This window comes from Camellia sinensis, chromosome 8 (assembly GCF_055761805.1).
Source record: "Camellia sinensis isolate YWXY chromosome 8, ASM5576180v1, whole genome shotgun sequence".
In the NCBI taxonomy this organism is placed as follows: Eukaryota; Viridiplantae; Streptophyta; class Magnoliopsida; order Ericales; family Theaceae; genus Camellia; species Camellia sinensis.
Window position 1 is genome coordinate 163,284,502 of NC_138968.1, and position 14,360 is coordinate 163,298,861.

Below are 14,360 nucleotides of genomic sequence, written 5' to 3' on the forward strand. Positions count from 1 at the left end.
ATCACAATTCACATATATAGATAATTGTAAACACAATCCGTTCATAGCACGGGTGATATGCTAGTCTATACTATATATTAAGCAAAAAGAGGTTTTTAAGCCACAAGCCTTGTGGGAGGTCTAATATCTCAATCATAATTTTTTAATTTTTTGATTTAAAAAAAAAATCAGCATTTATTAATTTCTCCAAATCCCCATGTCTTTTGGGAGATTTGGTCAAAACCCCCCCTCATAATTATTTAATCGTTTTATTTACTATTTTAATGGTTCTTCTTTACAATTTTTTTTTTATTATGAAAAAAATATTATTGTAATTAGATAGCATAAAAATATTTGTGATTTGTATGATTGAAGTTATCTCATTTTTTGATGTATTTGGTCTAGCAAAAAAAAAAAAAAATTATAATTTGTATTTGGTTTAGCAATTTCTTCTTTTGTGTACTATTTTAATGGTTCTTTTGATTGAAGTTATCTCCTTTTTTTATTTGTATTTGGTTTAGCCAAAAAAAATTATAATTTGATTTTTTAATATAATTGAAGTTAGATAAATATAAACACTCACAAAGAGAAAAATGTGTTTGTAGTTAGTTCAACAGTTCTTTTTTTTAATGTGATTATAGTTAGTTCAATGGTTCTTTTTTTTTTTTTAATGTGATTGTATTATAATTAGTTTAATGGTTCTTTTTTTTCATTTATTTTTTTTATTATGGAAAAAATGTGATATGATTGTAGTTTGTTCAATGATTCTTTTTTTTAATGTGATTGTATAGTAGTTAGTTCAATGGTTTTTTTTTTCATTTATTTTTTTATTGTGAGAAAAATATGATGTGATTGTAGTTTGTTCAATGATTTTTTTTTTAATGTGATTTAATCATTTTAACGATTCTTCTTTATAATTAATTTTTTTTATTATGAAAAAAATATGATTGTAGTTAGACAGCATAAAAATATTTGTGATTTGTATGATTGAAGTTATCTCCTTTTTTTATTTGTATTTGGTCTAGCCAAAAAAAAAATAAAATTGTAGTTTGATTTTTTAATATGATTGAAGTTAGATAAATATAAACACTCACAAAGAGAAAAATGTGATTGTAGTTAGTTCAATGGTTATTTTTTTTAAATGTAGATTGGTCAGAAGAATGTCTATACCTTTCAAAAGGTTAAAAAAAGGGGGTAAATTGCATTGACACCCCCTGAGGTTTATATTTATTATACTTCTTCCCCTCACCTTTTGAAAATTACATCTCCCCCCTGAGGTTTAAAGTTTCATTGCAGATTCCCCCTCAGCCCTTTCAATTTTTTTAAATACCAATTTTACCCTCATTGGGTAAATTACATTGGCACCCCTCACATTTTAGAAATTATAATGCCCTCCTTAAGGTTTAAAGTAATATTACCAATTGCCCCTTGGTTAGTATTAGTTGGAAAAAAAATTCATTGAAAAAAAAAATTAATTGGGAAAAAATTAAGTGAAAAAAAAAATTTGTTAGTAAAATTTTTAAATTTTTGTTTAAAACCAACGTAAACTCATTTTTTGAATTTACGTTTTTTTCTCAAATTTACAAACTGAGACAACCATTTATAAACTAAAAAAATTATCAAACAAGTTTTTATGACAGTTTTTAAAATTTTTATAAATATAAATTGAAAATTGAAAACGAAATGGTTACCAAACAGGTTTTAGATGGTAAAAATGTCATAAAATTAACAAATAATAAATTAGTTATCAACATAAGAAATGACTTATCAAAATATTCTTAGGCTATGTATGGTTTGATTTTTCGAAATTTTTTTAAAAAATTAAAAATTAATTTGGTTAAGAAATAAAAAAATAAAAAAATTATTTTCATTTTGTTTAAAAAATAATTTTTTTATTTCTTATTTCTTAACCAAATTAATTTTTAATTTAAAAAAAAAATCTAAAAATCAAACCATACCTAGCCTAAGAATCTTTTGATAAGTCATTTTTTACGTTGGTAACTTATTTAATCATTTGTTAATTTTACGATATTTTTACCATTTGAGACTTGTTTGGTAACCATTTTGTTTTCAGTTTTCAATTTATATTTACAAAAATTTTAAAAACTGTCATAAAAGCTTGTTTGATAATTTTTTTAGTTTATAAATGATTGTCTTAGTTTGTAACCTTGAGAAAAAAAACGTAAATTCAAAAAATGAATTTTCGTTGGTTTTTAAACAAAAATTTACAAATTTTTCTAACAAAATTATTTTTTCAATTAATTTTTTTCCAATTAATATTTTTTTAATGATTTTTTTTTTCTAATTAATAATAAAAGTTTGTACGACGTGTATATGGTGTGCCGTTAATACATCAATTACACACGACGCACATACGATAACCGTAAAAAATATTACACTTTTCACAGCGCACAAAAAGTCAGTCGTTAAAAATATTAAAATTTTCACGACGCACAAAAAGTCAACCGTTAAAAATATTAAACTTTTTATGACGCATAGTCTAAGTCGTTAATAATAAGATAAAAAAAATAAGCGCGAAAATATAAATTTTCTCCAAAAAAAAAAAAAAGCGGCAAAATAAATTCTCTTATACGCTTTTTCCCCCAAGAATCTCTTTGGCTTCTAATTGGTTCTAATTTGGAAAGGGAACGTAGAGAGGGAAGGGTTTCAATCTCTGTAAGACCGAATCGATCTCTCGTGTATCTGAAATCAGAGTTAATTTGGAAAGGGAACGTAGAGAGGGAAGGGTTTCAATCTCTGTTCTAATTGGTTCTAATATGTCTATAGCTATCTATCTATCTATCTATCTATCTACCTATCCATCCTATATATTAAGCAAAATGAGGTTTTTAACCTCAAGCCATGTGGGAGCTCCAATCTCCCAATTTAAATTTTTTGATTTTTTTTATTTAAAAAAAAAAAAACCCTTAGCATTTATTAACTTCTCTCAACCCCCAAGTCTTACCCTCATAATAACTCTTTAATGCATTAAGAACAAACATAAAAAATTCTTTGAAATCTAACACATGAATTCCTTGAAAAGTCTCAACACACACTACAACAAAAATAGTCTTTAAAAACAAAAAGTAATGACGAAAATAAATTTTGTCACAAAATACGTATCTTTTAATGACGAAAATAATATTTCGTCTCAAATGTACAATTTTTAGAGACAAAAATAAAATTTCGTCACCAATCTAAATCATAATAAAAAAAATTAGGTGACGAAATTATTTTTCGTCACTATTTATATTTTTTTTGTCACCGAAGATTTTCCCACTAATTTTTTTAGAGGGTACCAAAATTTTGAGACTTTTGGTGACAAAAAAATTGGTCACTAATTATAAAATTATTAATGACGAATATATTTTTGTCACCAATAATTTTTAATATTTTAATATCATTTAGTGACAAAATTATTTTTGTGTCTAATATTTTTATTTTTGGTAAAGGAATAATTTTGTTACCACTAAATGATTTAGTTGCTAAAAATATTTTAGAGGCAAATAAAAATGTATTGGCGCCTATAAAAGCAGATAGACAGCAACCGGTTCTTCTTCTTCCCAGTTCGAGCGATCGATCCATCTCTTCACAGTCGTCTCTTCAATGGTTTCCATGGACGGTCTGGTTCCGATAACTAGGGCTTTTCTCGCTTCTTATTACGACAAGTACCCCTTCACTCCTCTCTCCGACGATGTCTCTCGCCTCACGACTGAAATTCGCTCCGTGGCCAGCGATTTGTGCAAGGATTTCCCGCCTATTGAAGGTGAATTTCTTAATTTCTTGATCCATTTTCAGTTTCTGTTGTCTTTGTTTTTGTGATCTACGACACTTTGCGATTCGTTTGAAGCGAGATTTACTGAATCTTTGACTGTCATTTTGACTTGTGACGACTACGTGTAGCCCATTTCAGAGTCAAAATCGGTGATCTAGATCATGACAGAATTACAATTGTGAAATATAGCTAGCTTTTAGATTCTGTGGTTTGTGCAATGTCAATATATTTAGGAGCCGAATCATTAGGTTTAGTTGTTTATGTGCAGATTTTCCCCAATCAATTTTATAGTGCAAACATCCCTAACTTCTTCCTCTAGTTTATTTTTTGTTTTTTTAAAAAAGAAGAAGAAGAAGAGAAAGAAGAAAAAAAGAAGAGAGAATCAGCTTCTCCCTTTAGATGCATATTTACCAGAGAAAAGGAACATAAACTTTTACATATTCCTTGATAGAGTTAGATTTTGTATATTTGTTAGAAATACTGGAAAATGTACTATTTATTTTCTCCTTAAGACCAGTATCCTAAACAACATCTGGTTACTTGTCAACAATCAACATTTGGGTGCATTTTTTTTTTCCCTTTAATATTTTGCTCCTTTTGACTTTGATACTATTGTTAACATGATTTCCAAAGAAGAGCCAAAGAAAAAGATAACAAAAAAGAATAGAGGTACAAAGAAGAAATGGTGGTTTTCTTCCATGTTCCAGAGGTACATTATTTTGCCTAATTCATCATCATTTTTATTCAATGCTTGATAAATTTAGTTGATTTGTATCATAATTAAAAATTAAAAAAAAAAAAAGCAAAACAAAAAACCAAGAGGACTTCCCTTTTTCCGGTTCGTTATATTGGGGAAATGCAAATCATCTATTGGATATTAGTAATAGGATTTGTGTTGGATTGGTTTGTATGATTAAACCAATCAAACTGTTAAAATCCAAAATTTAGATTTCATTCATTTTATATTCATATAATATATAATAATATAATTGAAGTAGGAAGAAGAAGGTTAATTTATTGATGTTCTAAATGTAGTGTCCACGACTTAGTGATAGCATGTCTCTTCTTCAATCTCTTCCCTTATTAAATGATGCCTTTTTCATTGCTATTATAGTTTTTTCCCCTTTCAAATTCTGATTGTGTGTTGAGGTTTAACCATGACATAATGTGGTAACCTCTTATATTTAGAATTGTTAAAGAAAGTTTACTTGTCACTTTAAGATGATATATCTGAAAAAGTTATTGCTGAAAACTTCAAATGTTGTTTCTTGTGATGCTAAGAAGTCACAGAGAAGAAAAGTAAAAGAAGTCAGTTTGGGAACTTTGTTTTCCTCACATTTTAATAGTGGGAAAAGCTGCTGGATTTTTATAGATGGTCCATTTTATTATACTAAAACACTATTTGGTTTTTTTAGAATATGTTTTCCAAATAACTACACACTAGTTTGGTGAAAAAACTAGGTGTAGCTTGAATGGTTTGGTGAAACTAAAAATTTGAAACTAGTTTGGTGTTCATAGAGAAAGAACAAGCAGCCAAAGAAACTAGTAAGAGAAAAAAATAAAATAAAAGATAACTCATTCAATGGTCCATAGATTTTCTGCTATAATATTATTATTAGTGTTTTGGCTACACAATCCTTAGTTGGCTGCAAGCAAATCAACAAATTCATATTGTAGGAACTAGGCCTCTAAATAATTTGGAGCTTGCTGCTCCTCTCCTACTTTTCCTTCAATTTTTGTATCTTAATAATATTTTGATTTCAATTACAGTTCTTGCTGGTTAGAGAGCCAAAGGCAAGCAACTTTGCTACTTGGGAAATTTGCTGCCATAGAGACTATAAAGTGGAACAAAATAGTTAAAATTAAATTTTAAATTTTTTGAACACATCTCATTCACTGTTATACACTCTTATAGTTTTATATATGATTTGTGCAGGTGCACATTGTTCAAAAAGGTGTTGTCCAACAACTAATTGAGATGCTTCAATCCCACAAGCACCAGTGAGAGAGTCAGCATTTGCGTTGGGAGTTTGGCACATGTTTTTATCCTAATTGAGATGTTTTTGTTTTGTATAAAAAAAAAAGAAAAAAAAAAGAGGTTTAATTTGAATGAGGTCCAAATATCTTGGTTTTTTTTAATTTTATGTTATTTTATTTTCCTTAAGAGATTGAAAAGGTTTTGTGTAATTTTCTCTTTGCGAGCAAACAGTTGGCCGATTGGCCGAAATGTATTGTGCGATGGACTCTGGTGTGTTGATGGGTGTTTTGATGTGGGTGTTTTGTTTGTAGGGTGTTTTTGCTTCTTGGCTGATAGGTGTTTTGCTTCTTGGCTGCTCAGCCATGCTTAGTTCGTGCTGGTTGATGTTGGAATCTGTTAGCAATGTTTTGGCCCTGTTTCTTAGGTGAAAAAGGAGCATTTACTCTATGGTGGCTGCTGCTGCTGTTGTTTTTTTTCTTTTTGATATCCTCTTTCTGCTGCTATGGGTTGCTGCTGGTATGTGTGGGCAATGCTCTTTTTATCTGGCTACTGTAACTAATTTTATTTGTATGTTTTAGATTTGGTTAGATTTGGCAGCTGCTATGGCTGTTGTTGCTCTGCTCTTGTTCTATATATGTTTATCAGACTTTGCAATCTGCAGGAAGTTCTAGAAAATAGTAAGAAATTGAATAGAAACTTTAAAGGACATATTCAAAGAAATTTGAAACTATGTTTTTTTGCATAGTGAAAAGTTGAGCAATATTAAGATGTTAGATGAATAACGTTAATTAAAATTAAGCTTTCACACCTTCTGATATGAATGTTTCTTTGATTGTCAGCTGCTAGTGTAGCTTCTCAATGGTTGGAACTCCTTCATCAAGACACTAAAGGGCATCTTGCTGGTAATGTACTGCTTATCAGTGAAGATTTTACTCATCTTTGATTAGAACTCCTTTATACATGTATGGTTATGTACTGCTTTCTGTACTTGCAGCATTTCGACGCAGTAAGAAGAGAGATTAATCTGTGATTCATACAGAATTGCCTTTGCTAATGTCACAGGAATTCTCATGTAATCAAAAGAATGATCCATATGTTATGAAAAATTCTGCTGCTGGATGTGCTCTAACAATGCGAGTGTGCATGTTGACGTGCATCAAGCTAGATGGAGTGCCCTATTTGAACAGATGGATAAACGCCTTTCTGAAGAAAAAAAAAAACTGGTAGTCTCTAGGAGAATGGTCTGTTTGGATATATTCTAAAGGTGAAAGCCCGTAGTCTAAGCTTTAGTCATGTAGGACGGGTGCATGTGCATCATCATGAAACTTAAAATATATTTGAATTTGAATTTGAACTCCTCCAACAAATGACTTAGGTCAAATCAGATCATTATTCACTTGATTCACCAAATTTTTTAGTAGATTACATGGACGAGGTGAAGTAATTCTAAGTCCTCTAGCATGACAATCACTGATGTACCAGAGGTAGGCGATGGAGAATCATTACATGAACCAGAAGAAAACGATGTGTTCCAACAAGAAAATATTACCGATGTTGTTCCAATTGACATCGGCCCTAATGTCCAATGTTATAGAGATGGTGTTGAAGCAGAAGTTGTTACAAGGGTTAGGTCATCTGATGAAACAATGATACAGAAAAGAGCTGACAAACAAAATGAAGAGTGTGACGAACCTGATGTGGATTACGATATGGATCTTGATGTAGACTAGGATTTGTAGTTATTTTGCACTTTCTATATGAACATTGTTCTTAATAAATGTAGTTGAATTTCAGTTGTGGGGTTCATCCACTGTTATGTAGGTTTATCATTGATTGGTCATATTGTGTGTCTGATGGCTTTGTAATTAATTTGTTCTACGATAAGTAAATGGTAAAAACAAAAATCATCCATATTGCTCTAGCCATATTTCAATGATTTAGAGCCTATATGACATATCCACTTGTTGAGATTGTTGTTGCTTTATGCTTTATGTATAGAAATATATAATTATCTTTTCTTTACATCTAATGTTCAATTATGCGTATCCACCAAAAAAATGTTCAATTATGCTTTATAGTTGGGCAAAATGGACGCTACAAAAAAGCAATTGACCAAACCAAGTACCGCAACTAAGAAGGTAACGAACTATGAGAAACAAAGAATGAAGAATATTAATAAAAACCGTGAGAGAATGAATGCTCTAGGAGTGAAGAATATAACAACTTGTTTGAAGGCTACGGTTCAACATAAGAAATTGAGGAAGGAAAAACAAATACCAATTGAGGGAAATGATGATGATTATCGACCGTCAGAGGCTAACGATGGCAGTGACACTGAAACCTATGATTCGTTTGAGCATGAGGTACTATACATTTATGCATTGTGAAATATATTCTTTCTTGTTACTTTCAATTCATACACACATAGACATGTATATCTTTGTACATATATTCATATTTTATTATGTTATTCAGCTATTAGAGATACCATCGAGAGCCCGTTCACAATCTCATCACGAGGCATTGACCCACGCATTAGAAGAGGGGGATACCTCTTCACGTCCTGAGGTGACTAGCAATCCGCCACCACCTCTCAATGTGGAGCCTCAACTTGAGGTGACTGCTGGTAATACTATTGGTAAGACACACTCTTTATTTACATTGATTTGAGATCTTAATTAAATTTGTTCACATACTATTTCAATATTATGGCTTCACAATATCAGCTGCTAAGCGTGCTCGTGGCCCGACTCGAGGCAAAGAGGTTCAAGGCCTTGTTGATAAAGATGGAAAGCTTAGCGTGCCTATCCCTCCAGAATTTCGTGCACCGGTAGGGGACTATGCCTCAAAACTAGCCTCAAAGATTGGTGTAGAAGTGCGAACTCGTTTACCAAATCCAAGTGTTCGTAGGTGGAAGTATGTTGATGCCTCCGTTAAGGAGGCGATGTTTCAACGCTTGAATGTAAGTTCGTTGTCTATTTATTGGAGATTTTACTCATTTTTATAATAGGTTAGAAATCTTAATTATTTATTGTAATTATTTTATTTTTTATAAGAATTATCTATGACTTATCTATTTTTTGCAGGATCAATTTGATTTACAAGGAGACCTGTTGATATAGAGAAGGCAATGAACACAAAATTTGGTCGGAGATTGAGTAACCATACCTATAGGCTGCACAAACAATTCATGGAGCTGAAGGAGGCTAAAGGGGAGGAGTATGCAAGAAATCACCTACCAAAGAATGTCGATCCTACCAAGTGGATAGATCTTATTGATAAAAAGTGGAATACTAAAGAATTTCTGGTAACATTTTCATCTTTTTTATTATATTAGCGAAGAAAGAATTTGATTAGAATAGGGAGAGATTCTAAAACAACTAGAAAGAACACAATCAATTTGCTGTGAAATTCCATATGTATTCTTTTCCCTTTATCTTCTAGGCTTGTAAGTGGAACATAATAAAAACCAAATAAGTGGAAAAATGAGAAAGGGAAACTATTAAACATGGATTGGAAGGTTCGCATAATAGGAGATTAATTTATGGTTCCTTAAAGTGCATCTTTCACATCATAGAATAAAGAACTAAGATTTCAGTTTCTATGATTGTATTAATTTTCTGTTTATTCTTGAGTTTGGTCTGAAGTTTCATGATAATGGTAAGCAACTAGCTAAGTAACTAATATAGGGTATTAAGACAGAACTTTAGATTTGATAGAGTTGCGGAAGAAAGAAAGGGTTATGAGTTTGGTATCAGTAATTGTTCCATATCTTGTGAAATGTAAATGGATTTTTTCACAATCTATCTTGCCCATGCTTATATGCCCCCTATTTGTGAACGGTGTAAATTACTCGTTTTTCTTTTTTCACCCAGAAAAACCATCTTATGATGAAATCTCAACAAGTCCTCTAATCTATTTTTCACAGAATTGAATGAAACTAGTGAATAATTTGAAATATCTTTTAAGTTGAAATGATATATAGGAAAATGATAGAGAGCAACAATGCAATTTCTTTATTATCAACCATTAAATTTGTTTTACTAGTAATACATTTCATTGTTATATTGGTTCATTATTCCTTACAGGAACAATCAAAAGCCAACATATTTGTCTTACTAATGATACATTTCATTGTTATATTGGTCATTCTTCCTTATAGGAACAATCAAAGGCCAACATCGCGAACAGAGAAAGGATGTATACAAAACATAGGTGTGGTTCTAGGTCAATCCCTGTTAGAGTAGAAAAACTGGTACGTATCCTTGCACTTTCAGAATTATATTAGATTCTTAGCTTTATTTATTGAATATTTGGTCTATTAAATTAGGCACGAGAAAAGAAGATGCTACCTAATCTAGCAGAGTTGTACAAGGAAACTCACTATAATGAGAAAACACATGAGTGGATCTCATCTCAAGCTCAGTGTAATTATGTGAGTATATATTGCAATTTTTATTAACAAAATTTTAGAATACTATTTGTTATAATCTTATTTAATTTTCTAATAATTATTTAATTTTTTTTATATTTGATAGGAAAATATGATACAGACACAGGCTGATCACCTCTCACAGCCAGGATCAATCCCTTTGACTGCAGAAGAGCTATCAATCAAAGTCCTAAAGCCAAGGTCTGGCTATGTGAAGGGACTTGGCATGAGACCTTCATCCTCTATTATGAGAGCCACTACCATATATGCTGAAACAAATGATTATGTGAAGCGCCTTGAGATGCAAATAGAGACACAAAAGGAACAAATACAAATCCAGAACAATAAAATAGAAGATCTTGAAGAGGGTAAGAAGAAGCAAGGGGAGATAATGGCTGATGTTGTCAACTTTTTGAGGACCAAAGGATTCACTGGACACTTTGGAAGTGGAGGGGACTCATCCACAAGTGGACATACTTCTTGGTAAAGTATATTAACTTTAATATAACAAATTTTATAAAAGAATACATGTTTGAAGAATTAGGAAGTAATGGAAACATGCATATGACATCCAATTTGTACAGGTGCACATGATGTATAAATTGTGAATTAGTCTAAAAATTATATTTTCTTCTCTATACTTAAAGCTTGAAAAAAGGCTGTCGAAATGCTAAATTATCACACAATTATAGATTTGTACAAGAACCAATAGAAACACCTTAGGAGGGACCAATATAAGTTGTATGAACTTACGGCACATTAATGGGATGCACCATTTGTGAATTAGCCTTAAAATTAATTTTTTGTTCTCATAATCTAAAAAAAAGTCTGTTACAGGGATAAATTGTATAATTGATCTAATTGTAAATTGATGAGTTACTAATGTTTTTAATCTTTTGTATAATTGATTAATTACTAAAACTTTTAATTTATTTTTTTGCAGATTGGATTAGGGTGGCATTTTTGACGTGCAACAATGATGTAATTTGTTTGAATGTTCATTTTTGTTTGATAAGGATACACATACTTTTTGGAGTTACACTAGTTATTGTTGGATTTTTGGTGGAATTGAACAAATTATAACTTTTGGATATTTTGTGAATATTTCACTATTTTATTATATCAGGATGAAATTATTTGTAATGGTGAATGGATATTTTCATTTTGTTAATTCGTAAATGTGTTGATAACAGGTTAGGTTAAGTTGTGATGAAATTGTTGTACTCAACAGGTTTCAACATGAACAGGGTCATATTTGTTGAACTAAAATTTAGATTTTGATAAAATAAGTATATAATGTGAAAAAAAATATTATGAAATTATTGACAAAATTTTCCATCCCTAAAGAAGGTTTTTTTGTCTCTTATTTGGCTTAGGTAGATGATTAATTTTGTCATAAATTTTTTATTTCGTCGCTAAATGAATTTGTCATGACAAAAAATATTGTCACATTTTGTCACTATTACCCTCAATGTGTGACGAATTTTTTTTGACATTATTTCATCATTTTTAATGATGAATTTGTTTTTATCTCTATTGGTAGCTTCTTTGACAAAAAATTTTCGTCTTCGTTTATATTAAACGTGACAAAATTATTGTCTCCATTTCTTATATTTATGACAAAATACTTTTGTCGCTAATTTCTTCTTTAATGACAAAATATTTTGTCGCTAATTACTTATAAGTATGTTCCCAACAGAGTGTATTGGAGACAAAAAAAATTCGTCACAAATTTATCATTTTTAATGATGAATTTGTTTTTGTCTCTATTGGTAGCTTTTTTGACAAATTTTTTTTGTCTTCGTTTATATTAAACGTGACAAAATTATTTCGTCTCTATTTCTTATATTAATGACAAAATACTTTTGTCTCTAATTTCTTCTTTAATGACAAAATATTTTGTCGCTAATTATTTGCAAGTATGTTCCCAACTGAGTGTATTGGAGACAAAAAAATTCGTCACAAATTTATCATTTTTAATGATGAATTTGTTTTTGTCTCTATTGGTAGCTTCTTTGACAAAAAAATTTCGTCTTCGTTTATATTAAACGTGACAAGATTATTTCGTCTCTATTTCTTATATTTATGACGAAATACTTTTGTCTCTAATTTCTTCTTTAATGACAAAATATTTTGTCGCTAATTACTTATAAGTATGTTGCCAACAAAGTGTATTGGAGACAAAAAAAATCGTCACAAATTTATCATTTTCAATGACGAATTTTTTTTTTCGTCTCTAAGACCCTTTAGCGACGACCCTTTGGAGACAAAACGGGTGACGAAAAATGTTCGTCGTAATTAGTTTGGGTGACGAAATATATACATTTTGAGACAAATTTGTTTCGTCTTTAAATCCCAAATTTGTTGTAGTGGACACAAGTTTCAAACTATAGGGACTGTTAGTATAATTCACCCATGTAAAATTCTACAAGCTTTTATAAAACATTAAAAATACCATGCAAATTACTTATGGGTGAATAACCAATAAATTCAAAATAGTGATTTATGAACTATATGGTCCCTTTTTTTTCTTTTTTCTTTTTTATTATAAACCCAAAGGTCTCATTATAGTGCGAATTACATAAAATAACACCTGTGTTATGTATCGAGTAACAAATGTGCATTTTTTCACAATGTTAAAATTACTAAACGCATAACACTTCAAAAAAAACTTTTTAGCGTATTTTTTTCAAGGGTTTGGTTATGGTGTGCAACTTACACCTTACACCTTATACCTTACACTTACACCTTACACTTACACCTTTTGTAAAAAATTAAACCTTACACTTACACCTTTTTTGAGGTTGCACACCATGTGCAACCCACTTACACCTTACACCTTACACTTACACCTTATACTTATACTTACACCTTACACTTACACTTTTTGTGTAAGTGGCACATGGTGTGCACTTGCACACTTAAGAAAACTCTTTTTTTCAAACGTATCACTCTAAAAAACTTCTTAGTGTACTTTTTCTAAACGTAACATTCTAATAAATATAACATATAAAAACCCTTTTGTGTATTTTTCCTAAACGTAACACTCAATTGTAATACACTAAAAAACTCTTTAGTACACTTTTCTTGAACGTAATAATGTAACATTCTAAATGTAACACTCTAATATAACGCACTCAAAAAAAATTTTAGTGTATTTTTTCTTAAACGTAACAGTATAATATTTTAAAAAAATTCATTAATATATTTTTCTCAAACGCAACACTCAAATCATTGTAACACAAAAACTCTTTAGTATATTTTTTCTAAACGTAACACTTGAACATAACACCAGAAAATCACATTAACAGAAATATGAATTTTTACGTTTGACAACCAACACTTCATCTACCAATTTCTCAAAAAATAATCTCCTACACTTTACATTTCCATTCACATCAAATGAATTAGAAAATTAGAAAAATGAATCATGAAAAGGTATTCACTTAAACTCAAATGGTACCCAATCAAACTTTTTAAAATAAAAATAACTAATTAATTCATAAAAAAAACTGTTAGGACAGATGAATTAATATTCCCCTATATGAGATTTATGGGTAAAATTTCAATGGGTAATGCTAGGAACACCAAATTTTTTACCAAACAAATGACCAAATGTCTCACATGGGTGGTGTGGGGTCCGCAATTTGATCATTTATTTGGTAAAATTTGGGACCTCTAGCATTTTCCAATTTCAATTACTTATTCACACAAAAACGACAAAACCGATAAAGTTAAATTATAATACACGATTTGTTCCAATTCCTCAATCAATAAAATTAAAAAGTTTTGGTTTGGTATTAAATTTTTCGTCAATCCTGACTGGCCAAACTATTTACATCTATAAATATACAAACACAGACCTATTTTGAGAATATTGTTAAAAGTTGATTTTTTAACAATTCTTTTTAAAAATATTTTTTTCAAAAAACGTATAAAAAATGTGAGAAATAATATAACCTAAAATGGGTTAAAAGTTGAAAGATTGTTTTTAACTATATTTCCAAAATAGCTCGTAATGAGGTAATTGTTGATAATCATTACACTAATGTTACGTTGACAAATAAGATAACAAGTACTATATGACATAAAAATGTGATAAATGTAATATGATTGTTCTAAATTAAGGTACATTATATTAAGGGTGTACATGGGTCAAATTTGTCCGGTTTTAGAATAAATTAGGAATCGAATAA

General features: G+C 30.0%; 1 protein-coding gene across 13 annotated transcripts; it reads left to right on the forward strand.

The window, feature by feature from the left end:
- Window positions 1-2,912: 2,912 nt before the first annotated feature.
- Window positions 2,913-11,307, forward strand: LOC114280312 (uncharacterized). Of its 13 annotated transcripts, none has more exons than XM_082884747.1 (12): window positions 3,478-3,745; window positions 4,388-4,463; window positions 5,691-6,248; window positions 6,572-6,634; window positions 6,727-8,095; window positions 8,208-8,370; window positions 8,459-8,694; window positions 8,819-9,039; window positions 9,895-9,987; window positions 10,063-10,167; window positions 10,271-10,647; window positions 11,108-11,307. In XM_082884747.1, exons 5-8 carry the CDS (start codon window positions 7,820-7,822, stop codon window positions 8,852-8,854), a joined length of 711 nt encoding a protein of 236 aa, XP_082740873.1. In that variant the 5' UTR covers window positions 3,478-3,745; window positions 4,388-4,463; window positions 5,691-6,248; window positions 6,572-6,634; window positions 6,727-7,819; the 3' UTR covers window positions 8,855-9,039; window positions 9,895-9,987; window positions 10,063-10,167; window positions 10,271-10,647; window positions 11,108-11,307. The 13 variants fall into 13 exon arrangements, with proteins under 13 accessions (XP_082740872.1, XP_082740882.1, XP_082740876.1 ...); XM_082884752.1 differs by having other exon boundaries at window positions 3,488-3,745; window positions 6,795-8,095; XM_082884753.1 differs by having other exon boundaries at window positions 3,488-3,745; window positions 7,811-8,095.
- Window positions 11,308-14,360: the final 3,053 nt, after the last annotated feature.

What these genes read in the sequence shown, in the direction of transcription:
- LOC114280312 (XM_082884745.1), top strand. Translation starts at nt 8,863, where the DNA reads ATGAACACAAAATTTGGTCGGAGATTGAGTAACCATACCTATAGGCTG. An exon ending in GGAATACTAAAGAATTTCTG is followed by an intron (nt 9,040 to 9,894) that starts GTAACATTTTCA and finishes TCTTCCTTATAG; the next exon opens with GAACAATCAAAGGCCAACAT. An exon ending in CTGTTAGAGTAGAAAAACTG is followed by an intron (nt 9,988 to 10,062) that starts GTACGTATCCTT and finishes CTATTAAATTAG; the next exon opens with GCACGAGAAAAGAAGATGCT.